Source organism: Lontra canadensis, unplaced genomic scaffold, assembly GCF_010015895.1.
Source record: "Lontra canadensis isolate GAN:19392208 unplaced genomic scaffold, GSC_riverotter_1.0 scaffold50, whole genome shotgun sequence".
Classification (NCBI taxonomy): Eukaryota; Metazoa; Chordata; class Mammalia; order Carnivora; family Mustelidae; genus Lontra; species Lontra canadensis.
In genome coordinates, this window is record NW_022631044.1 from 7,648,829 (window position 1) to 7,673,828 (window position 25,000).

Sequence of the window (25,000 nt, forward strand, 5' to 3'; positions counted from 1 at the left end):
CCAGCTGCTGCACTGACTGGGGAACCGTGTCCCTTGCTCTAAACTGCAGAGCTGGGTCAACTCCGTGAGAACTTTCTTCTAGGTTGATAGCATGGGCTTGGCAGCACGGAGATGGTCATGGGGGTTTGAGAGGATGAGCGGGGGAGGTTTTTTGGAATCCCTTAGTCCCACGTTGAGTGGTGAACAAGATACGTTCACAGGCCTTGGGTGGTTCTGAGGCATCCCCAAGTAGACTGTGATGGATGGAGGTACTGTGGAAGAAGGGTCAAGATGGGGACCCAGGCTGTGGGGGCAATTACAGGAAGGAGGGATAGGGCATGTGGGGAAAGGGCTGCAGTTAATAGCCCTCACCATGAGCAGCCTTCTAGGTGATAGGTCCAGCCCAGAGTCTAGAAGGCTCTTCTGGAGTCTGTGGGTCAGGGATTTGGCTTCTCTTCCAGTTTCCTTCCCAAGATGGCTGGAAAAGCCTCAGTGAGTGAATGTCAGCACTCTCAGAGGCTCCCTGTGTGGCTCTCCCACCTCTTGGGCAGGAAAGAGTCTGCCTTCCCAAATCCGAAATGATCCGAAGTGCCATTTACTGAGTGCTTTGTGCCAGGCAATGTGCTAAACCCTTTACACGCGTTATCTCAGTAAAACCTTATTGTCACCAATGAGGTCAGCACTATTATTATTCCCACTTGATAGCTGTGGCGCACACTGAGGCTTAGAGAGGTTAAGGGTTTCACCCAAGGTCACATAGCTAAATAGAGGTGGATCCAGGACTTCAAACCCTGGGTTCTTCTCCATGCTGATGGGGATTCCTCAGACCTCTGGATCCTCTTCTTCCCCAGTGCCAACTCCCTAGCCAGTTCTCACAGCTCAACAATGTGGGAAAGGCCTGGAAGGAGAGGAAAAATCCGTTTGAGCCTCTCTTTTGGCTTCTTGGTCAAAGATGAGATTCTAGAGGAAGATGAGTTGTCAGGGGATTATCTGGAGATTTCCTGGCTCCAAGATATTGACCCTGCCCCTCCCAGAAGAAAACAGATTAGCAAATTTTGCTCTGGTAAGTAAGTTTTAAAATTAAAATTTTTTTTTCCCTCTTGACAAAAACAAGTATGTCTTTTCTAGGGCAAAGCTAGAAAATACATATATTTTTGTAAGTTCCTTTGGAAGTAGGGACACACATACACTGTTTCATACTCTATTTTTCTAACAAAGCAAAACTGTTACCATTATTATTTGGAAACTTTTTGCACTCAATGTATCTAAACATTGTCCCAAGCAGGGACATAGTTATTCATCTACTATATCATATTCAGTGGCTGTGTGGCATTCTGTTCTGTGGCTGCACTGTAATTCATTGAACTAATTTCCTAATGTTAAATATTTAGGAATTTCTGATTTTTTTATTCTTGCTATGATTAACAACTTTAGTTAAAAATCTCAGGACATCCTTATCTAGAATCTTGAAGTGAAGTTGATGAGTCAAAAGATTGCCAAGTTCCCTCAACAGTGCTTGAACCCCCCCCATCCCCCCGCCCCACTCACTCACAAGACACTGTTGCCATTCCTAGGAATATTCTTCCATTAAAAAAAAAAAAAAGGTTGATAATTTGATACATGAAATGCTATCTCATTATTGTTTTATTTAGCATTTCTTTAATTATTAATTGGGGTCAACAGTTTTTCATGTGCCTGTTAGCCATTTTTATTTCTTTTCCGAATTACCCATTCACATCCTGGGTCCATTTTTCTATTGGATCATCTTTTTAATGCAGTTGTCTTATTTATGTGAGTAGTTCTTGCCCCTGGTGTATGAGAATCACCTGGAAGTCTTTTTAAAGAAAGGAAGAGAGGGAGGATGGAAGGAAGGAAGTGAGGGAGGGAGAGAGAGAGAAGGGAAAAGTCCTCATCCCAGAGTAAATATTTGCTGGAGCCTGGCTATCAGTATGTTTTAAAGTGTCCTCGTGCTTCTAATTTGCAGCTATGGTTGAGAACCCTTGTTATAAATTAGATTTCTCCCTGTCTGGCTCCAAAGGTTTTATTGCAGAATCTATTCTCCTTTCTTTGACACCCAGTTTTCTCTTGTGAAAAATGGGCAGCAGAACTGGGAAACAACACAGCACCCCCTCCTAAATTCTATAAATCCCATCAAGGAGGCCAGAGTTTCAGGAGAAAGGGTGACGCAGATGCTGTGGTCAGGCTCTCTGCCAGGTGGATTGGAAAAAATTAAAAATGCTCGCTCAGGCAACAAGGCTTTCCCTGAAAACAGGCTGAGCTCTCAGCCAGGGGTGGGGGGGCGGGGGCTAGTAAAAGGTTCGGTTTCTGTGGAACATATTTGCTTCTCTCTTGCATCCTCCCTTTCAGATGCACAGCAGTCTTGCCCTCTCTGGGGCCTCAAGTTTTTGAATGAAAGTCTTCTCTGAGGCATTTGGTCTCCTTTCATTTGTCAGCATGAGAGAGGGGTGCAGGCCCAAGGAATCAGGCCATCCACTAGGGAACCATCCCCTGGCTCCTAGTGCTGCCTCGAGGGTGGGAGGGGTCCCATGGGTAATGGGAGGGCTACCTTCACTACCGTCTGGTCCTCTCAAGGGGTTGAAGACATTGTCAAAGCAAACTTACTTGAATTCTGTTAAATTCTGTTAAAACCCACAGGACTGCCCTGGCGTGGGCTGTGCAGGTCCCACCCGGTGGACAGGATGAGGGTGAAAGGGTCTTTCTGGTGAGGCACTCAGGAAGTTCCCTGGAAAGCCCCAGGCTGGCTTGGTGCCATGCTAGGTAGTGTGGCTGAGGCCTTGCAGAGGACCTCCAGAGTGGGTCTTCCAGGTGCTACTGCTCCCAGAGGAAGGGGGAAGCCACATGTGGATCCTAGTCTCCCTTGTGCTGGTAGGCGACCCTGAGCCTTAATGTGTTCATCTGTAAAATGAAAGTTGTAATGCTGATGTTCAGGATCACTGAAAAGACCAGAAAAGCAGTATGTAGCACACTGTGGATTCTGAGTATAAGCCAGGGGTGTTCCGTGCACGCCCCTCCATGCCCTTTCCCTACATTTGCCGGTCAAAGCCAAGCAGAAGGCTCCGAGTCCAGCTTGAGTCCCCACCCTCCTTTTCATCCTTGGGACGGAGGAGGCAGTCCCCCAAAGTACCCCCCCACCCCTGCACTAAGCCTCTCCTACACTAGAAGCTGGACCCCTCTGCTTGCACTCAGCCCCCTGCCTCATCCCTCCTCCTCCGAGAATCCTATACTCTCCCATCTGTTCCCCATAGCCCTAGTGCTTCCCACCCAGACTGGACTAAAGTTTTTACTGTAAATCTAATTTTTATTGAGCTTACTTTGTGCCAGGCACTGTGCTTCATCTCCCTGACCTTAGGAACTATTCACAGGAACATTTTTGTTATCCCATTTTACAGATGCGGAAAGTTAGACTAGTTCTGCATAGCTTGCCTAAAATCACAGGGGATTAGGGAGCAGGATTGAATTCTCACGCCACCATGCTCTGTGTTCCAAGTCATATACACTGACCTTCTATGTGCCTGAGAGCTTCAACTCCAGTAGGTGTTCTCTTTCCCTCCCCTGTGCTCCCATTCTGTCATGCTCATTTCTTCAGGATTCATCCTACCCTGCCTTGAATTGGTATTTTGGGGGTACCTCTGTCTCCTTGGACCATGAATTCCCCAGGGCAGAAAATACGCTTTTATTATCTTATGCATCTTTGAGTCTGGTGCAATGCTTAGAACATTGTAGTCTCTTAAATTATGTTTTCTAATTCTAAGGAAGGTCTCATTCTAGAAAGAGGAAAACACAGAAGTGAAATAGAAAATAAATATCACCTGTGATCCCACCACCCAGAGAAAACCTTTGTTACTATTTTGGTGAATTTCCTTTTAGTCTTTTGTTTCCTTTATAAATAAATAAATAAATAAAATAATATGCATCTTTAGACAAATAATATGTATTTCAGATAAAACAGAACAACATACAATACCATTTAAAAAAATATTTTATTTCCAAGTAATCTCTACCAGTATGGGACTTGAACCCACAACCTTGAGATTAAGGGTCACACACTCCACCGACTAAGGCAGCCAGGCGCTCTAATGATACTCTTTTTACACTGCTTTTCAACCTTATATCATGAGCAATTCCCAGATCATTAGGAATGATTTGAAATGGGATGTTTGATGGCTGTAGATTGTTCTTTTATGTGGCAGTGCTCCTCCTATTTAAACCACTCCCACCTTGTTGTGGTCCATTTAAGGCTTCTCTGATATCTCCATGAGAAACACCTGAAGTGGAATCATGGGACAAAGAGAAAGGCTCTTTGCAAGGCTCTTGACATATCACAGTTGTCTCTGAACAAACCCCTGCTCTCTCAAACCCTCTCTTGCCTCACCTAGCCAGGTGCACGCATTGACCAGCCAGAGGCCCAGTTCTCTAGGGCCTCCTCTTATTCCAAAAGCCCTTTGACCTTTCAAATGCTCAGAAGCAAGTGGGAGGGTCACCTGGAAGATGGGACTGAAGGCCGTGGCCAACCCCTGCTCAAATCTCCCCCTCTCTGGTCTGGATTCCATCATCAGAATTCTTACTTGGTTGAAGGGCAGTGTGGCTCAAAGGTTCCTGGTTGTAAACTGGTTGTAAAATGTCAGATGTCTCCAGTTGGAGACCTTCCTTCTAAATCACAGCTACTAGGTTACCCTTCTCTGTCACTAGGTTAATAGCCAAGATTTGGATCTCTGGGAACTGGACACCTTAGAGTTATGCATGTTTAAAATTTTCTTGAAAACATTTATATAAAAATATTGAAGATGGTTCTGGGAAAAAAGCTATCCTTTTCATCCTTCCACATTGTTCTAGTTTAGTGAAGTAGTCTCTTCTTGTGGAATGGGAATGACCTTTAGTGAGCTTTTAGATCAGTATCTTTAAATGTATTCAAAACTCCTCTTGGGGAGATGTTCATCCCGCCTATGAACGACCTCCATAAAGCAGCGGCCCTGGCCCCCAGCAAAGGCTGGATGGACAGTCACGCCTGGTGTTTCGAGCTCCTCAGAGGCCCGGACAACAAGAATCAGAGTGCTCTTCCAGCTCTGCTGTGAACAATTTGGGGTTTAATCTAGGGAAATGCTAAGTGGATCCATTCTTTGAGGAAATTTGGGTCAATTTCCAAGTCCCTCCTGGTCATCATCCAGGAAAGACGATTTTCATTAAAGAAGCCAGGGCTGCTTGGAGGAACACTTCTTCCGCAGTCACTCAAGCCGCAGAGGTGAATGGCTACGCGGAACAGCCCGCTAACCGAGGGAACAAAGACGGGACCGGCGTCCTCCCGCAGACAGAGGGGCGCGGCGGGGTCCGTGCTCCGGGGCTGTGCTTCTCAAACTTCCGCGGACGTGCCGGTGTCCTGCGGCCCTGCAGAGCGCGGCTGCCGCGCCGCCGAGACTCGGCTGCTGTTGGGGGTTGGGGGGGTGATTTGTGGTCCGGGCGGGCCCGAGGGCTGGCACGTCCCACGGTCCGGGGTCTGGCAAGGGGGAGACGAGGGCGGCCTGGGAGTGCATGGGGCCGGAGCCGGGTGGGGGAGACAGGCAGCGGCGCCCCCGGGTGGCGGGACGGGCTCGGGCTCGGGCCCGGGGCGAGCGGGAGCGCGCTAGTGGGCGGCGGCGGCCGGGGAGGGGGCGGTGGGCTGGGGCCCACCGAGGGGAGCAGTGGGGGCGGGCAAGCCGGAGCCCAGCGTGGCGGGATCCAGGCGCGCGCAGGGGCCAGCGGCTGAGGCTTCCCTGCTGACTGTCCCTCATGAGCTTTTCGCCTCCTCTGCTGCCTGTGGCTGGAGCGTGGGGCTCGCCCTCTGGCCCACAGGACCAGACTGAGGCTTCAAGCACCCTCCAGCCCCAAACCACGGGTCTAGCCACCTGGATCCTATCTCCGGGGTGGTCCCTCACAGCCATGTGGCCTTCTACGGCTCCCTTCATCTCTCTGGTCTCAGTTTCTCCTGTGTAAAGCAACTGGGTTGGAGGAACATGGTCTCTGAGGTCCTCTCCAGCTGTCCAGGGCTCTGATTGCCCACCTGGACCGTGTAAGTGGGTGAAGGTGGGCTCAGGTCCGAAGGAGGGCAGAGAACAGGGGTGAGGCTAGGTGGGGAGCCATGCAGTGGGGGAGGGAAGTAGGATGAGGCAGAAGGCAGGCATCCTGGCCTCCAAAAGGGGAGGTCCCTGTGGGAATCCCCTCACTATCTGGGTGCCTGGTTTACAGTCACGTGTTTGCCTGGGGATGAGGGAAGGACCAGGATGGAACGTGCAGACTTGACTGGAAAATCCAGCTGGACAGGAGACAGCTCCTGGCTGTACCTCCTGCAGAGGCTGAAGCCTGGCCTGGTCCTGCCCCAGTGCCACAGGAAGGCCCTAAGGGCCCGAGCCCCCATGAGGGCTGCAGGCAGCTGCCACCAGGCTGGGAGCTCCTGGACACAGTGTCTAGGAGCCTTTAGCTTTGAGGCTTTGCACCTGCTCCTGAGACTGGGTGGAAATGACATTATTTTCAACTTAAATCCATTTTCCTATAGATTTACTGAATGAGTTTAAAGACACTTCTTAACTTATAAGCTTGGCAGCAGCTTCCAACAGATTAACCCAGAGGCCTTCATGTGCTCCCCAGCCCACCCCTACCCCCATCTGCAAGAAGGGAAGCTCCTACAAAATGTCCAGATGGCTCAGAGAATTATAGAACACAGTCTGGTTGCAAGTGGTAAAAAGGCCCTGGCAAGTAGCTTAAAGATATACAAAAATATAGAATGTATAAATATGCGTACTATTTTGTTTGTATGTTTGTTTCACAAAATCTAGATAAAGGTTAAATACCAGCAGGAAGGGCAGGAATGTGAGGGGTCTTGAATGCAGTGGGACTTGGCTGGCATCTCCCAAGCTTCGAGACTTGAGGTCTCACTGTGACTTTTGTCCAAACATCTAGAGCAAGGGAATCCTTAGCAAATCACAGAGAACATTTGAGAAAGGTCTGCTGGAGACCCCGCTGTCTTCTGCCAGGCCTCTCCTGCAGAACTGTAAATAGGTACCTGGTCAGCAAAAGTGGGACAGCAGCCTGAGGAGGAGGGTTGAGGTGGGATGCAAATGGGCTGAGGAGGCTTGTTCATCTCTCTCTCCCCATGGAAGGCACTCCTCGGAAGACCCTGTGACTTGTGTGCAGAAGAGAGAGTGAGAGAGGATCTTAACCTTGACGCCAGGGCCCCACCTCATAAGCCATCTCTTCCAGGCTGGGGTCTCTGGAAGGAGGCAAAGTGATGGGACCGGGACGAGGAGCCCTGCTTGGTGGCCCCCAGGAGCTGTCCTAGAGGCCCCCTGCAGCCAAGCTGGATGGCCTTCCAGTGTCCATTGCTCCGTGCCCAATCTTCCCCTTGTCACCCCTGCCCAGAGTGACCTCTTGCCCCTCAGAATTCCTGTGACTTTCTTTTTGGCTCTCAGCCCTCCCAGCAGGAGGTCTGGAAAGCCCAGGGTGATGTCTGGCAAGTTAACCCAACCTTAGTGTCACCACCTGTGGAATGGAAATCATCATCAGAGATACTTCAGGTGGGTGGTGGGGAGGCTCCCAAGAGATCAGAGCTGGCACAATGGCGCCTGCACTTTAAACTCCAGGATTCAATCCAGTCTGCTGGGTGCTTTGGGCAAGTTACTTGAGCTTTCTGGGCCTCAGTTTTATGGTCTATAAGGTGAGGAGTTCCCAAGAAGCAGTTCCCAGGACTGCTGGGACAATAAGTGAGCAAATGCACGGAGGGCACTTTGAGCCGAGCCTGGCCCTTACCGTGGGCTAGGTGGGCAACCACTGCCAGAGAGCTGTGTGCATGGTAGCCCTTGCAGGGAAGGAGCCCCAGCACCCCAATCCCACTCCTCACTTCAGGCCTCCTTTCCCCATTAGCTTACGCTCCTGGGGGGGGAGAGGCACAAGGCAGGAGTTTGATGCAGCTTTGTTGATTCACCATCCATCAAGCTGCCAGATGCCCTCTCTGTGTTTTCGTACTTTTATTCCCCCCTCTTTAATGGGAGTAGAGGTTGGAACCGTGTCACAGAGTCTGCTGGGAAACTGATGAAAGCTCTGGACCATCTCCCCAGAAAGGCACTCAGAGGCACGTATTCACAGTATGTTGCACAGGGTTTCAGGGGATTCCCGGACCCCTTGAGGGCCAGGATGAGAAGCCCCTCTTTATTTATTTATTTTTTAAAAGATTTTATTTATTTAGTAAATAAATATCAGGGGGAGCAGAAGAAGGAGAGGGAGAACCAGGCTCTCTGCCAAGTAGGGAGTCCGATGCGGGGCTCAATCCCAGGAGCCTGGGATCATGACCTGAGCTGAAAGCAGATGTTTAACTGACTGAGCCACCCAGGCACCCTCAGTAGCCCCTCTTTAGATGAGATACCCTGCATGTGTTGTTTGTTGGTTTCACTCCAACAAAACAAAAGCTGCCCCTTTTCCTTTACTCATCAGTGGGTGACTGCTCGGCTTCTACACTGGCTCCCATGCCCCCCCAATTCCTCTCCACAGGCCCTCTGGTTCACTGAGTACGTACTCCAGGCCATGACCCTTGGCTAGGAGTTAACAACAGCATCTGCTCAATGTTTGAGGGTGAAGAAGAAAAAAAAGGAGGAGAAGAAGACGACTCCAAAAACAAAAAAAGAAGGAATCACCCTCTAAGCCCAATGCCAATGCCATAATTCATCAGCATTTATTCGCTGAGTGGGACTGAATGATATTTATGACCAACAGCCCTGGGCTCACCCTGAATTGAGCGATTCAGGAGTTGCCCAAACTCTGGCAGCAGGGAGGAAAGACACGGGGCTGGGGAGATCAGACAGCTTGCAGGGGAGATTTTATTGTTCACAATTGGTGTGATTTTTTTGATCCACTTAATGTTAAGTGTAGTTTCAGAATTTTCATATGAGTTTCTGGGAAGACAATAACCTCAATATCTGTTTGCTTGAGGTCAGTTGTGGGCTTGGAATTGGGCTGTATGCTGTGGGGCCCAATTCATTCATTGATTCGAGATTTATTAGGTACCTTCCTTACACACGAGGAGCTGTTCTAGGCACTGGAGATAGAGCAGTGCACAAGGCTGCAAAGCTCCCTGTCCTAATGAAGTTTACAGTCTTGGCAGGAGAGACAGATAACCAAATAAACAGTAACTATATGTTGTATGGTCATGTGTACCGAGAAGAAAAACATGGCCCCTAGTGGCTAGACAGGGTCATAGGACACTATTTTAGCTAGTGCTCAGGAAAGCTTCTTTGGGCTGAGGCCTAAAGGAAAAGACCTGGAGTCATGCGGAGGTCTGGGGAGGTCCCCTGGAGGAAGGAAGGCCATCCACCAGGTGGCCAGTCCTGGTTGGGTTGGACAGCCCAGCATGACTGAGGACCCAAGGGCCAGTTCCCACAGCTGGGGGCTTCTGGATAGCCAGGTGGCTGGATGGCCCCCCCCCCCCCGCCCTCCTTTGCTAGAACCTTCCTGGGGCACATAGGTCCTTCCTGGCTATGTGCTCAGACCTCTCTGCCATGCTGAGAGCACATTTCTTCTAGAGCCTTGCCCTTCCTTATTGTACCTACGCTTCTCAGAGCCCAAAGATTTCTGCTGAAAGTTGGATGGAGTCAGTCATATTTCAAGATGCTGACCTTACGAAAGGCTATACTGTTTGCTATAGACTGAATATTTTTGGTTTGTGACCTCTAAAAACGTTGGGATGCCTGGGTGGCTCAGTGGGTTAAGCGGCTGCCTTCGGCTCAGGTCATGATCCCAGCGTCCTGGGATCGAGTCCCACATCGGGCTCCTTGCTCGGCAGGGAGCCTGCTTCTCCCTCTGCCTCTGCCTGCCTCTCTGTCTGCCTGTGCTCGCTCTCTCGCTCTCTCTCTGACATATAAATAAATAAAATCTTTAAAAAAAAAAAAACCTCCTATGTTAAAATCCCAAGCCGCAGTGTGATGGTATTCGGAGGTGGGATCTTTGGGAGGTGATTAGGCCTTTGGGATGAGATTAATGCTTCTCTGTGACACCTCAGAGAGCTCCCTCACCCCTTTTGCCATGTGAGGATGAGGTAAAAGACAGCTGTCTGTGAACCAGGACACGGGCTCTCACCATAACCTAGCCAAGCTGGTGTCTTGACCTTGGACTTCTCAGCCTTCAGAACTGTGAGAAATAATTCCCGATGTTACAAACCACCCTAGCTATGGTACTGTTGTTTAAACAGGCTGAAGGGACTCAGACGCTGTTAGAGGATGTATGGGGGAGAGAGAAATGAACAAGCTACGTGACACCAGGAGGAACCAGGTACATCCAGAATGTGGGACATTCTGCAACACAGCTGGTCTGGCCTCTTAAAAATGACAACAATGTAATAAAAAATAAGGATGGGAGAACTGTTCTAGATTTAAAGGAATAGATAGTCAAAAGGGATGCATCCACATTGAGCAGACCCTGGTTTGAACAGGGAAGCTATGACATTTTAGGGATGCTTTGGGGAATTGAAATAGACTGATTTTCAAATGGTTTTCAGATATTATTGTTTATTTTGTAGGTGTGATAATAGTATTGCAGTACGATGAGAATATCTCTGTATTTTGATGATGGTGGTGTGGGGGGAGGGACATGGGATGACAGCCCATGTCCTAGTCGGCTGAAGCCGATATTAGATAAATACCAGTTGTCACCGGTGGGCGCCGCCCAGATTTGCTACCCTTGAATGCATCCTTTCAATAGGTGTTTGGTGACACAGGGCCCATGAGGTCCTGCCTGCCTCACAGATGTTAGGTTCTAGCCACAAAACCAAAAAAAAAAAAAAAAAGAAAAGAAAAAAAAAAAAAGAAAAAATCTGGGGTGGAAAGAAGAGTCCAGATTTCACTGCAAATGAAGCTTTGCAGAGCTGCTGAGTAAGGAGTTTTCTTTCCAAACATCTGAAACAGCAAACAGACTGTAAATTAAGAGGGAGTTACAAGATAGTAGCTGCAGGGAAACAACGCCTCCCTGTTCTCTGGGTCTGAGCTGTGGCTGCACTGCGGGCACGGGCCACCAGGGAAGGTGTTGCGCCAGGCCCAGGAACAGGGATTGGAGTCCAGGAGGGCCTGCCACAGGTAGGAGGTGGCTTCGGAGAGAGCTCTGGGCTCCTCTCTGAGCCTGGGAGGGCCGTTTTCTTCTGACAAGTGGTAGAACAGTGTTCTGGTCGTTCTCTTGAGCCAATGACTTAGTGACTCCCACCCAGATCAAAGTTCAGGCTCCCAAGGCAACTCAGCAAAAATAAGTGAAACAAATTGTAAGCTCCTCAGACTGGATGCTTCCCTGAGCAGAGCTTGAAGGGGGCGGGGGGAGTTGGATAGTCCTTGGGCCACACTTCTCCCACAGAGAAAAAAATACTGATTTCAGTAAAATGTCTGCATTCCATGGAGGCTTGAGTTCTTATCGGAAGGCGAGCCACTGGGGTAGCTTGCTCTGGCGGCAGTCCTGCTGGATTTGGGGTCCTGCGGCCACGGTGGGAACCTGGGCCAAGAACCACACAGTCAGAAGCAGTGTTCCCCACCAGGCAGGCCTGCACCACCACCAGCTCTGGAATGGAAGCCCTGCTTTGGAGAACAGAAGAAAAGGGGTTGAGTAAGTGGGAAAGCCAAGGCCCGAGAGGCAGTTTTCATCTTGGAGCATGCCTTCAGGCATCCTCATTGTGTCCCGGAGAAGGTAATGACGATCAGCGTAACATCCGCTTTCAGGGCTATCCAGCTTTGTCTGAGGACCCAATGGCATGGTCATGTGAGCCCCTCTGAGTCACGTCGGGCCTTGCTCGAGACTGAGGCATCTTTACTGATTTCCCATTTCCCAGATAACCATCTGCTCAGGGAACCCTCTGGGAAATGGTCAGGATCATTCTAGGTTTGGGAGTCTCCTAGAGAGCCATGTACTTCTCAGTCAGGGGCTGCTGGGGGTGTATGTAGGCTGCAGAGTTGTGCCCAGGAGTGGCCCAGATTCCTGTGTTCAGCCCCCACTTGCTGCTCGCCCAAGGCAGGGATTGAGGCAAAACCAAACCCAAACAAATAGCTTTTGGCAAAATGGAGGCCCAGGGGGTTGGGGTGGTGTTGGGGGTTGCTTCAGAGCTTGAAGGGTTGAGTCAGTGATCAATAGAATAGGGTATGTTTTGGAAAAAGTTCAGATGGGGCTTGAGGTGGGGTTTAGAATATTTGCAGGCAAAGGCGAAGCAGATTCTGGAAGGATCCCCATCCATTTCACTGGGAGGCTCATGCATAAACTGGTTTAGGAAGCAAGCCAGGTGAGAGTTCGCCTACGTGTCTGGCACTGTGCCAGGGGCCAGGGGGACATACCTGGGCCAGACAGTGACCCTGCCCTCAAGGACCTCACAGCCTAGAGGAGAAAGAAGAGCAAATCGGTCATTGTAAAGCAAGGTGACGGGTGCTGTAGGGGCCCTCATCATGCCAAGAGGCTGATACCCTGCGGGGAAGCATTCAGCCTTTGGGATCAGACAGACTTGGGTTCTAGACTTCCTCTTCCTGGCTGAGTGACCTTGGGGACGTGACATCCTGTCCCTAGTCTTGGTTTCCTCACCAGTAAACTGGAGCTAGGTAAAGGTCAGGTGCCTCTTAGGGTCGTGGGAGGATTCGGGGAGAGAATGTGTGTGAGGCCCCAGTGTCTGGCACTCAGGAATCCTCGTAATGAGTGTATACTGGGTTTATTACGAGTGTTACGTTATCAGAGAGGCTTGCTGAGCACTCTGGGAGACTGGAGAGCGGCTGTGTGGGGTGAGGTGGGACCCGGGGTGGGAGACGCCCAGAAAGGCTCCCAGAGGGAGGGGTGCTGGCCGGCTGGTGAGGAAGGGCGTTCCCTGAAGAGGCGCTAGCCAGGATCAGTCTCCAGGAGCCCAGGCGGGGGCAGAGAGGACGAAAATCTCAGGACCTCACACATATTGTGCCAAGTGATTGGAAATGCTCTTCTCCTTGATAGGCCAGGCCCAAAGGACCAGCTACAACAATGGCTAACTGACACGGAAGGCTGTGGATTCAGGCTGACTTACCTGTCAGGACTCAACCAGGACACAACTGCAGGAGGCTGTGGGGACCCTGGGTGTCTGCTCTACCAGTAGGTGCTGGCAGCTGCCTTGTGAGATTCGGAGCTCATTCGAGGTCCCTGCGAGTGTTCACGGGCGGGCCTGGCCACCCCTTCAAAGGGGAGATGCAGGAGAGTCAGGAAAACCGGGTTCAGGTCATGCCTCTCTGGTTATAGATGCATAAGGCTGTGCAAGTCAGTTTTCTGTGTAGACTTCCCATCGCTGCAGCTTGCAGAAGGGAATAGCCTTGGCTTTTTCAGATTTGGAATCTGCTCTACGCCTGTCCCCCATCAGAGCGTCCCAGAGAGTTAGTAGCCTGCATCCCCCTCTCCCCCGCCCTGGTCACTGCGGGGCAGCACTGCAGGGCTCCCCAGGGGTGGTTTCCAGGCGCCCAACTGGCTCATCTTCCAGCCCTAGAATTCTGTGATTCTCTAAGATTTCTTCCTACCTTAGTTTTCAATTCTGTAGACGCTGAAGTACCAGAGACTTAGAAAAGGGATTTATTCGGCATCTTCCAGCTGATTAGTGGAGATCTATATTTAGAGGACACAACTCCCAGCCTAATCCGGGGTCCCTTCTACCTCCCCAAGCTGCTCCTTACCACCAGCAGCGATTTATCTTAGCATGAGTTCCTCCCAGGGCCCAGGAAACCTGTGTTGCCCTCTATAGATTCCTTCCCCTCTGACGAGAAAACACCAGAGAGCCAACAGATCCAGCTCTGAGACGATTCTGGAATTCATTTCTCTAGGTATGACTTGAGCTCAGTGAAATAGTGTGTGTATGAAATGTGAAGTGAAAAATGAGGCCCAGCTTTGCAGTGGTCCTACAGTATCCTCCCCTTTTTGCCACGAGCGCACTGTTCAGATGGCTGCCTGGAACACAGGAACTTCCCTCTTTTGTAACCAGATAGGGCGCTGCAACGAAGTTCTGGCCATGAATTAATAATTAGAAATATTTTGTATACCTTATGGAAAGTGTTGTTGTTGTTGTTTTTAAGATTTTATTTACTTGACAGAGAGAAACACAGTAAGAGAGGGAACACAAGCAGGGGGGAATGGAAGAGGGAGAAAGCAGGCTTCCGGCCGAGCAGAGAGCCCGATGTGGGGCTCGATCCCAGGATCCCGGAATCACGACCCGAGCTGAAAGCAGATGCCCAACGACTGAGCCACCCAGGTGCCCCACGGAAAGTGTTGGAGAATGCTCTTCTTCGCTCTTCCTTCACTGATGGCTGGAACATAGGCACAGTGGCTGATCTGTCAGCAGCCACCTTGGACCATGAAGCAAGACACCGTATGTGGGTTGTGGGTCTTAGTGGAACAACAGGATAGTCAAGAGCTTCAGTCACTGATGATCTTCTGAAGCCCCCTTGCCAGCCCTAGACTGAGAGAGAAATGAACTTCTATGGTTTAAGGCACCATTACCACAGTTCAGCAACTCTGGCCATCAGCTCTAAGACAGCATTACTTTGTACATCACTAACAGGAAAACCACTGCCAGTGAAATGGGATGCCTCTCTGATTGTAGGGCACATTCCAGTCTCAGAAGTTCAGATGTGACAGAAGTATGAGTCTTATTACATGGAATGCAGTATTTTGGGTTTTTGTTACTCACAGCCAAACCTAATCCTGATTCAAGAAACATGAGGGAACAAAAAGTGGCAAGTTCTAAATAAAGAACATGATTATCATGTAGAGGGAGGAACAAGTTTCTATATAAAAGAATGACTCACAAAAATAGTAGTGACACATGACTCAATTTAGGGACATTTCTCCTTTACTTCCCAGTCTGGCTTGGAATAAATGGAGTCTTAGGTACGGCTACTTGGATTTGGCTGTGAGTTGAGCTGTCTTTAAGGTGTCGAGGACACAAAACTGATTGCTAAAGCAGTCTCCACTGTGTGTGATTGGCTTTTAGGGTCTCTGCCTCTTTAGAGCCTTCTCCCTGACTCTGCAGTGTCCACCTGGTTGACTTTGAGAAAGGACCAATGGCCAGCAGCTGTGTGCTGCCAACGGGCTTGGTTAGCGGAGAGGCTTCTCCCTCAGCAGCCACTGCTACTGCTTTTTGGCGCAGCCTGAGCCCTGGTTTGGGGCGAGCACTTCCAGTCCTCAAGGTGAGTCCTGACTTTAACCTGTGATGATCCAGTACTGATGTGCCTGTTGTGATTAAAACATCAAAGGCCAATAGGACAAAAGGGCAATCTTGCTTATCTGAATGTGGCTCTAAGATGAAATATCCATTCTGTGTGTATCATTAAAGCAGGGTCACATTCATGAGGAAGACCCACTTGACCTTGTCTAAATAATACTGCAATCACTTGTTACTTTACAGGATCCTTTCTCCAGGGATTGCTTCTTGAATCTACTGGGACTCCGGGGGCTATCACAGGTTTTGTTGACTCTACATTCTGGCTACCATTTATTGACTCTTTCCTCCCGTGGCAAGTGTTTTACATTTATTATTTAATACATCAACCCTACAGAAAGGCAGGATCATTCCCATTTTCAAATTAAGGCTCTGAGAAGTTAATTAACTTTCTCACAGTAACGCAACTAATAAATGGGCTCTGGACTTAACGTTGGTCAAGGCCACCATTATAGTGCAGTTGTACTGAGAAGCAGCACTTTCAGCTTCAGTTACTGAAATGTGTAAAATTCTGCTAAGGAATACTTTTATCCTTCCATTCAGAAGGGTCACTGGACACTGAGGACTTGGGACTATTCTGAAAGAGACTCGTCTCTGAAATGACAATGACGATGACAACGAAAACATTAGGTAAGTGGCAGGAATGGACCAGACAGGCACCGTTACTCCAGGCCAGACTCCTAGTACACTCACCGGAGGTTCCCACAGCCCGTGTGATAACCTGCAGCGCAGGAATCTGTCGGTGAGGGAGCAGCACAGGTTCCCCTGGCAGAAGGTGGACTACTGTCGGGCCGACTGCCTATTCCTAATGAAATATGTCATGTGACTCTGCTGATGCAATAGCTACTAATAATACTTAAAAATTACCTTGGAGAAATTTCCCGCTCACCTTACTATCATGCATGTGTTTACTGGAAAAGAAAAAATTCCCTAGAAATGCTTATTTAACCTTGCCAGTTCTGATGAAGATATAGTGAATCATGGGAATTTTTTATGATTTCATGTTCTACATAAAAACGGCTCTGCCTTAGTACTGATCCAGTTCCTATGTGGCCTCAGCCTAAACCAGTCTGCTTTCAAAAAAGTGGAAGCCCGACCTACCAAATGATTTCCTCTGGATTGAAATACATTAAGATAGAATAAACCTTTGCATCCAAACTCACCATATTTTCCCTCAGATACCAAAGTACAAAACGGCCAGGCTGAATTTCTTTTAAATTATTTTATTTTTGTGTAAGCTAAAAGGAAATTTACACACTGAAATCTCAAAAGACCTTGGGCATGCACATTAACCCTGTCAGAGGTTCTTCTACATGTCTTTCTTTTTTCCATAGGAATTTCCCCAAACATTTAAAACCCATAGTTTTTACTGTATATACAGCCTAAACCATAGCAATCTATGATTATGTCATTTTACACTGTGCAAAATCCTCAAAATATAGTGGTATGATAAAACAAAAAATCATTAAGTAAATTTCATTGTAAGACATGTAATTTGGTCCTTCTCCAAACCAAACTGATTGAAAACAGACACAACCTCTTTAAACCCCTCCAATCAAGTTCTGACAATGATCCACACCCTGTGACAAAAGAGCAATCAATAAAGTACCTTGCAAAAGGTCAAACAGCAATATGCCAGATTGGAAAGATTAAAAAGAGCGCAAAAATGTTAACAAAAGCTGGATCTGAAACAAACCCACCACACATGAAATTGAAAAAAAAACAAAAAAATGGGGACTTTGGAGCTTATTTATGATTGCAAAAGTAATTCAACATATGATATGAAAAATTAATAGAACATTCAATGCAATCTGGAAAGACAGGGGGATTTCACAGACAGTGGAGATTTGAATTTTTAATTTTCTTTTTTTTATTTCAAAAGTTTTGTAAGAAGGACACCACCAGTGTATTTCACAAAGACATAAATGTATACACCCCAGCAACACAAAAAGAATAAATCTTCAAAAATGTTCACCCCCAATTATTTACATTTTTTTCTAATATAAATTTAGGACTTCAGTATGTAAATAAATATACATTACTATGTATACCTTTCTAGTGCGGCTTACCAACAAATCAGCTGAACTTTTTTTTTTAATTTTTTTAATTAGAGCAGGTATGCTTTTGATGGGAGGGAGGGATGGGCGGGAGGGAAGGAAAAGCGATTGAAATTGTCCAGTTCACGTCAGTTATCAGTCTGCTTTCTCTTGGGACCTTGTGGAAGGTGTTAACGTGGCTGGGAACATCAACACCTTGGCATGCATGAATGTTAAGTCCGGAAGGCTCGCGATCACCTTGATGGCTTCTTCACTCAGGTGCTCTTCTCTTTTTGGTTTCCTATTGACAAATGAAAGAAACCTGTTAATGAGACTTTGCTGTAGGACAAATGGGAGAAAATCCTTTCTCAGGGTAGACAGCTATCTGTGGAGCTTCTCTGCCGGGTCCTGAACCTTGTAACGTGTGTGTGTGTGTGTGTGTGTGTGTGCACGCGCGTGCGCGCGTGCTTCCAGTGCCAGAGGCCGAATCCCTTACTGAGCTGCATGCCCATGTTATGTGTGTTTGTTATAGCTGGGCAGAGACCTACAGACATTCCCATGTACCTATGGACAGCTCACAGATTTGCTGAAGGCTCGAAGCATCTACCTGGGCCCACTTTTAAAATGTTCTAAGCAGAAACAGAATGCTGGAGCCCTAATAAAACTTCACCCAACAGGATTTCCCTCTGACCCCTGTGAAATTACTTCAACATAAAACAAAGTATATCTGGCACAAGACCCTGTAAGTCATTTTAACCTCAGGCTCTCTCAATCTCCTATGGGGAATTCCAGGAGAAAGCCCTTGGCTCAGAAACATCTAGGCTTGACCCTGCTGGGACACAGACAGCAGGTCCAACAGGAGCAGTGCGGGAGTTGGGTTGCAGATGCTGAGAATGGACATGGGCAGGAAGTGCTCAGGGAGAGGGGAAATCTTGAAATCCTAGAGGTTCTGGAGTCAAAGTACATTTCTCTCACTGCCCCTGGTATTAAAGGTGAGCATGTTAGTGCCTAACATAGATAGGAAAAACTCCTTTTCATCCAGGGCTTCCCAGATGGTGAGCTGCAGAAATGTCAAAAGAGCCTCAAACGTGGCTCAAATTGAGCACATGACTGTAAGCCAACCTTGATTTTTTCCAGAATGTTAAAAATATTCAAAGAATAGTTGAGGTCATACAGATACTAATTTTAGACTAAAGTTCATTTAAAACTGTTCATTCTAAAAAGCTCAATTCTCTTTTATGGTAAAATAGCTGGTACTATATTAGGTGTGGTCCAAGTTATTTCTTCCACCTAATTATTTTCTTTGTTGTTGGGATGGGGAACGGAGCATCAGGAGATAAGGCGAGAAGGGAAAGATAGATACAGGTCTTTACTTCATACCTAGACTTTGCTGTTAATCACTTTCGAATTCAGGCTGAAATGAAAATGATTTATTAGAATGACGGAAAAATCAAACATCAGAATTTTAGGACCAGAGTTCTTCAAAAAGGGGTGGGCTTTAAGCACACCAAAACCATCAGATCAACCAATACTCAGTTCTATGGTTTCTCAGAAGAATTGAATAGCAATCCAGTATTTTCTACTTAAAATCTATAATTTTCATTGCATTTAAATGGTGGCAAAATTACTAGGTGGATGTTTGATGAAGAAAAACCAGAGAGTAAAGTGAAAGACTGGAAGTGTCTGCATAATGAAAAAGGCCAGCCTCTCACCATGGTCCATCTTAGCATCACTACCAATGGAGTCAACCAGGTTATTATGCAACTTCTGACACAGTACAACACCTGTGCTGTCGTCCAGCCACAATGTTTCACCCAAGCTCATTAAACTCATGGATATAATTTCTAGCTTACAGGAAGTAAAGGGAAATGAGAAACATTAAATACTACTTGAGGAAGCCAACAGATAAATCCTGAAGTTGGGACATTCTGCAGGACATCTGGGCTCATCTTTTTAATATGCTACTGCTAAAACTGAAAACAAACACAAGGGTTGGAAGTGGATAAGCTAGGTTAAAGGAAGTTAAAGAGCCGTAACAGCCAGGTACAGCAGTTCTCTGCTTTGTTGAAACCAATATTGAGTTGAGGGGACATCTGAATACAGCTTTGGTATTAGATGGACTAAAAATGCACTGAAGTTGACAGATGGAGATCACAGGCTGCAGAGGTAAGCTGAATTTTGTATGGACTATAAAATCTCATTTTTGGTTAAAACAACACACATATGTATGTATTTGCATGGAAAATGATCTGAAAGGAGTTATACTGATGTGAGAGGTAAGAATGTAAAACTAAGTTTTAATTTTTGTATTTTCTAACTTTCTATAATATATCTTACTGCTTCTGTAATGACAGAAAGTTAATTAAAAACAGTAACAAAGATAGAGACTCCTGAGTCCCGGAAACACACTGAGGGCTGTGGAAGGGGCGGCGGGTAGGGGGATGGGGTAACTGAGTGATGGGCACTAAGGAGGGAACGTGATGTGATGAGCACTGGATATTATATGCAACTAATGAATCATCGAACATTATATCAAAAACTAATATACTGTATGTTGGTTATTGAATTAAAAAGAAAAAAACAGTAACAAATAGGGGCACCTGTGTGGCTCAGTTAAGCATCTGCCTTTGGCTCAGGTTCATGATCCTGGGGTCCTAGGATGGAGCCCTGTGTCAGGCTCCCTGCTCAGCAGAGCGTCTGTCCCTCCCCACCGACTTGAACTCTAATAAATCTTAAAAAAAAAAAAAAACCAAAACAGTAAAAAATAAAAACTGCACTTAAAGGAACTTTCTCATTTGTGAAATGCAGTTGGAATATGGGGAAGGAGAGCAAGGTAGAAACTTTTACCCAAGAAATGGTTGGTAAAGATTACTCTAGACTTTCTACTTAATGGTCTTGTTTCAGAGGCACTACTTAGAGGCAATAGTAAATTGAAATAATAGTTTACAGAGCCAATAGTTTACAGTATTTATCTATAGTCACTGTGCATTGATGTGTTCTAGAGGAGGATTTGAAAATAAAAAGTTGTATCGTGAACTTTTCTCAAATCCAAAAGCAGTGATCTCAGGCTGATTTATATTCTTGTTAGCCAAGATTTATCCTTTTTGTCAGCGGAATACAACTGAGAGTCCAGAAACAAACCCATATATTAATGGAAAGTTGATTTCAGTAAGGGTGCCACGACCACTGATGGGGAAAAAAGTCTTTCAAATAGTGTGGGATATTGACATGTAAAAGAATGAAGCTGGACCCCTATCTCAGAACACATTCAAATATTAAATCAATGGATCAAAGACCTAAATGTAAGAGTTGAAGCTATAGAACTATCGAGAAAAAAACCTAGGTGCAAATCTTCCTGACCATGAAGTAGGCAATGGTTTCTGGGATGGCTGTAACCAAAAAGTCAGACAAAAACAAGCCTCAAGTGTACACTTGAGTGAGAATGTGGAGAAATAAGAATCCTTGACATATGTAAGAATATATAATGAATATGTATGAATGTAAAAAGGTGTAATGTAAATAATATAAATATAAATAATATATAATAATGTAAATGTAAATAGTGTAATGTAAATAATGTAAAGAATGTAAAATGGTGGCACTACTTTGAAAAACAGTTCAGCAGTTGCTCAAAAAGTTCAACATTGTTACCATAGGACCTGGTAGTTTCACTCCCGAGAAAATGGAAAGCATTTGTCCACACACGAACCTGTACATGAATGCTCATAGCAGTATTAGTAATAATAGTCAAAAAGTGAATACAACCCAAGTATCCATCAACTGATTAATGGATAAGTAATACGTGGTATAATCAAAGGAATATTATACAGTTGTAAAAAGGAATGAAAAATACCAATAAACACAATATCATGGCCAAACTTGAAAACACACTAAGAGAAAGAAGCCAAGGACAAAAGGTCACATATATGATTCCATTTACAGGAAATAGCCAAAACAGACAAATTCCTAGAGACAGAAGGCAGATTAGTAGATGTCAGGATGCCTGGGAAAACTGACAGAAAAGGGAGTAACTGCTAATTAATGAGTATGGAGTTTCCATTGAGGGTGATAAAAATGTTCCGGAATTAGTGGTAATGGTTGTGCAATGCTATGAATGTACTAAAAATTACTGAAGTGTGCACTTGAGAAGGGTGGATTTTACATTATGTGGACTATGTATGTTAGCCAATTAAAAGGTCAAAGGTCAAAATTAAAAGGTTAAAAAAAAAAAGACAACCATACGTATCTCTTTTGGCAAGTAGTCCTTAGGCTTGTATAAACTTGAGTTAGAGATCTACCACTACTAACTAGGTGGTCCCCACTGATTAAGGAAGTTATTTTTCTCTATACTAGAAAAGGTAAAGCAAGAAGAAAGAACTATTTTAAAACTAAGAACGGGCATTTCTTTAAAAAGTGAGAAGTTACTTTTAACAGGCTGTGTACGGGAAGAGATGAGCTCACGCACGTCTTCCTACATATGCAGCAAAGGCACTTGGAAAAGAATATGCTGTTACCTGTCAACTTCCTCTACTTACACCTTGGTTTCTTAACCTTGTAGTATCCTACATCACTCTACCTTCTGTGTTTTGTCAGTAGTCAAGAAGATTTTGCTGAGCTTTACTTTCTATAGTTTATTCCATTCAAACCCCAAAACAGAACGATCTAAAAAAAACAAAGTCACTGACATTTTCTGAAATGATGCCTGCCATCTGCCTTTCTCTTACCTGTGCAACTGAGAATCATTCATGGGTTCATTTTACAGTAATTGTAAAGGCTTGTGAAAATTTGCATTTCTTACCATTTTCAAATAATTGAAATGAGTTGGCAACTCATTTCGCCCCCCCATTTGTTATGTTTTATTTATTTTTTTAAAAAAGATTTTATTTATTTATTTGACAGAGATCACAAGTAGGCAGAGAGGCAGGCAGAGAGAGAGAGAGAGGAGGAAGCAGGCTCTCCAATGAGCAGAGAGCCCAATGCGGGGCTCGATCCCAGGACCCTGAGATCATGACCTGAGCTGAAGGCAGAGGCTTTAACCCACTGAGCCACCCAGGTGCCCCCATTTGTTATGTTTTAAACACGAAGCTGGACAGATACTAGAGAGCAATTTGGTGCAGTTATAACACTCACCTTAGGATACACACAATGGTTCTAGTTCATTCTGTAGTAGTACAGAATAAGGGAAACAATGAAAATAATTTCTTAAAGTGATAGGAGCTGTTCAAGTTCCCTGGTGTACATGGGATGTTTCAAGGATGAGTTACAGTTAGGAGAGCAAGCAAGCCAACAATACGGTATAGAGCTCCTCCTAATGGCACAAAGACTGAATTCTCATCATGGGACTTTGGAAACTCTACCATAGTTCATTCATTCAGTGACACTGCAGGACAAGGGTAATGAAACAGTAGTACTGTCCTTAGAGAAGGCTGCCCTAAAAATGACAGGGGAAAAAAGCCCAAACAATAAAAGCATCACTATTTTTTTTTAAAAGTCAAATGTGCAGTAGCTTTTAGCTAACATATAGAAAAAATGGACGAGAAATTTGAGAATTTCAATTTGAAAATATGATTTGGGGGGGGAGAGAAAAAAATTATAAAGTGAGCAAAAAGAATCCACAGAGGATTCATTTACAAATAGGTTCACTTAAGAGGAGGCTTTACCCCAAAGACATGGGAACAATGAGAATAAGAGAATCTATGGTGTGTGTGCACTCTGTAAATTATTCTAGGGAGAAGTTAAGAGTATCCACAATTACAAAATACATAACAATGCCTCTTTTATAATTATAAATATTAATAATATATATCTGTTGAATGAATGGATATTTAAGCACACAACACAGTTTGAAAGGCAATGGGATAATTCAAACTACAGTTTTAAGCCTGGTAAGCATTTATTATTTATAAGGAAAAGAGGTTTTTTTTTTTTTTTTTTTTTTTAATGGTGGTTTTTCTACAGAAGAACTGCTTCAAAAGATAAATCTGAATCTTACATGGAAACAGTTTATTTGTTGAGGAGTAAGGGCTATAATACTTCTGCCAAAGTGGGCCACTAGCAGGTAAATATTTCCACTTGAAAATGCTGATGAACACCGCATTTGGAACAGCGAAGCTGGTGCTCCCATCAACCAGTATTTGCTCCAACAGTTGTGGTCTCCAGGTTCACAATGACTACCTCTTCTGAGGAACTGGCCTATTCTTATGGCTAACATGTCTAAGCAATGGCTTACTGTTCGGTGCTAAATTATGTAAAACTAAAGGTTTCCTGAATCCTGAGAACAGGGCCCAAGTGACATTCCTTCCGTTTGGTTCCAACACTGCTTTTCTAGAGGCCATGTCCCTGAGGGGCCTCCCAGAAAGCTTGGCTAAGCAAGGCTTCACATCCCACATCAGAGGTGCTGCACATCAGCAAAAATGCAGAAAATAAGAGTAGCCATTGCCTCACCTACTCCAGCTTAGGTGAGGGGTAGAAAGTTTAGCCTAAGTGACTGGGAGTGTGAAAGTGATCATCATCTCAGTGGTTATGAAGGGAAAGGGGGACAGTTTCTAAAATGGCTTATGATCTCAATACTTAATCAGAATTCTCAACAAAGTTTGGCCGAGGGAGGGGGGTAAAAAGAAAAAAACCACATCTGCAGCCCTTTCCAGCTTCTTACGAAATAGCTCTGCTCTAATAAAGTCCATAATTAAACATAATTTGATAACTGTTTTTTGGAATTAGGCATCATCCACTGATAAATAGAAAGTGCATTTTAATACAATATATTGAAATACCGTCAACTTACTTGCTTTCCTAAATTCAAAATTTAGGGTATAATGAACACTAGCTGTTTACCTGGTAGATGTGCTTGTCTTCTCTACTGTGGACATGAGTCTTGCAAATGCATCAGTCACTTTGAGGCTTGAGGTGGAGATTTCCAGCTTAGAAGTTGTTAACTCATACAACTCTGGATCCACACCTTATAGTATAAAACGACAGTCAGTGAGGGCAAGCTGCAGTGCGTTACTCAGTCAGCCACGATCCAAGATGCAAAAGGCACTCATTCTGTAAACATCTGAGTCTTTTATAAGCACAACATGTCTTTAGACTAATGTTGCATTTATTTTTTAACTTATAGATTCCAACTTTCAGAATTTTTATAAAGTAGGAAAATACTTTTAAAATCTCACTTAGGTATTAAATACAGCCTTAATTCATCTAATATTTATGTAGTAGATATGCAAATACTTCTACAATTTCTATCTGCTGTAGAAAACTCAATTTTGGATTGTTAGCGATATGAAAGTTATCAATGTTTTATAGAAAGCGCACATGATTTGTTACAGGTACCTCAAAGTTTAAATGGACTGATTAACTTCATTTTTGGAATTTTCTCCCCCTCTACACCTCTCTAACAATTTTACCTCCATTATACTTTTTTCCATACTGAAAGATTTAAGAGCTAGTCTAAAGTCTCAAATACAGTAAATGACTTGGTTAAATATATTCTTACCACCCGAGGACATAAAATATTACTCAAAGTGTCAAATTATTACTAAAGATAAATTATGTACCACATTGTTCTTTCTTCAGGTCAGAAGTAGGGAGGGTAAAATATTCCCAGAAAAACTAATAAAAGCACTACTTTTAGATAAAATGAAAACTGTCTCAAGGGCTAATTATATTTCTTTGGTTTCATATCGACCTGGTTTTAAGGAATTCAAAATGAAGTTGAGTCTCTTAGATTTGACTTCACTAAAATATACAGTTTTATATTTCCAAA

General features: G+C 45.2%; 1 protein-coding gene across 4 annotated transcripts in view; it reads right to left on the reverse strand.

The window, feature by feature from the left end:
* Positions 1 to 16,405: 16,405 nt before the first annotated feature.
* Positions 16,406 to 25,000, reverse strand: part of AFTPH (aftiphilin) — a 64,694-nt gene continuing 56,099 nt past the window's right edge. For all 4 annotated transcript variants that reach the window (XR_004384576.1, XM_032873783.1, XM_032873782.1 and 1 more), the window contains 2 exons: positions 24,073 to 24,196; positions 16,406 to 17,539 (listed from right to left, as the gene is read on the reverse strand). Coding sequence is in view for 3 of the 4 variants with exons in the window: in XM_032873783.1 (XP_032729674.1) it covers positions 17,395 to 17,539; positions 24,073 to 24,196 (269 nt within the window). In the remaining variant the exon portion in view is untranslated. The remainder of the gene's footprint in view (positions 17,540 to 24,072; positions 24,197 to 25,000) is intronic.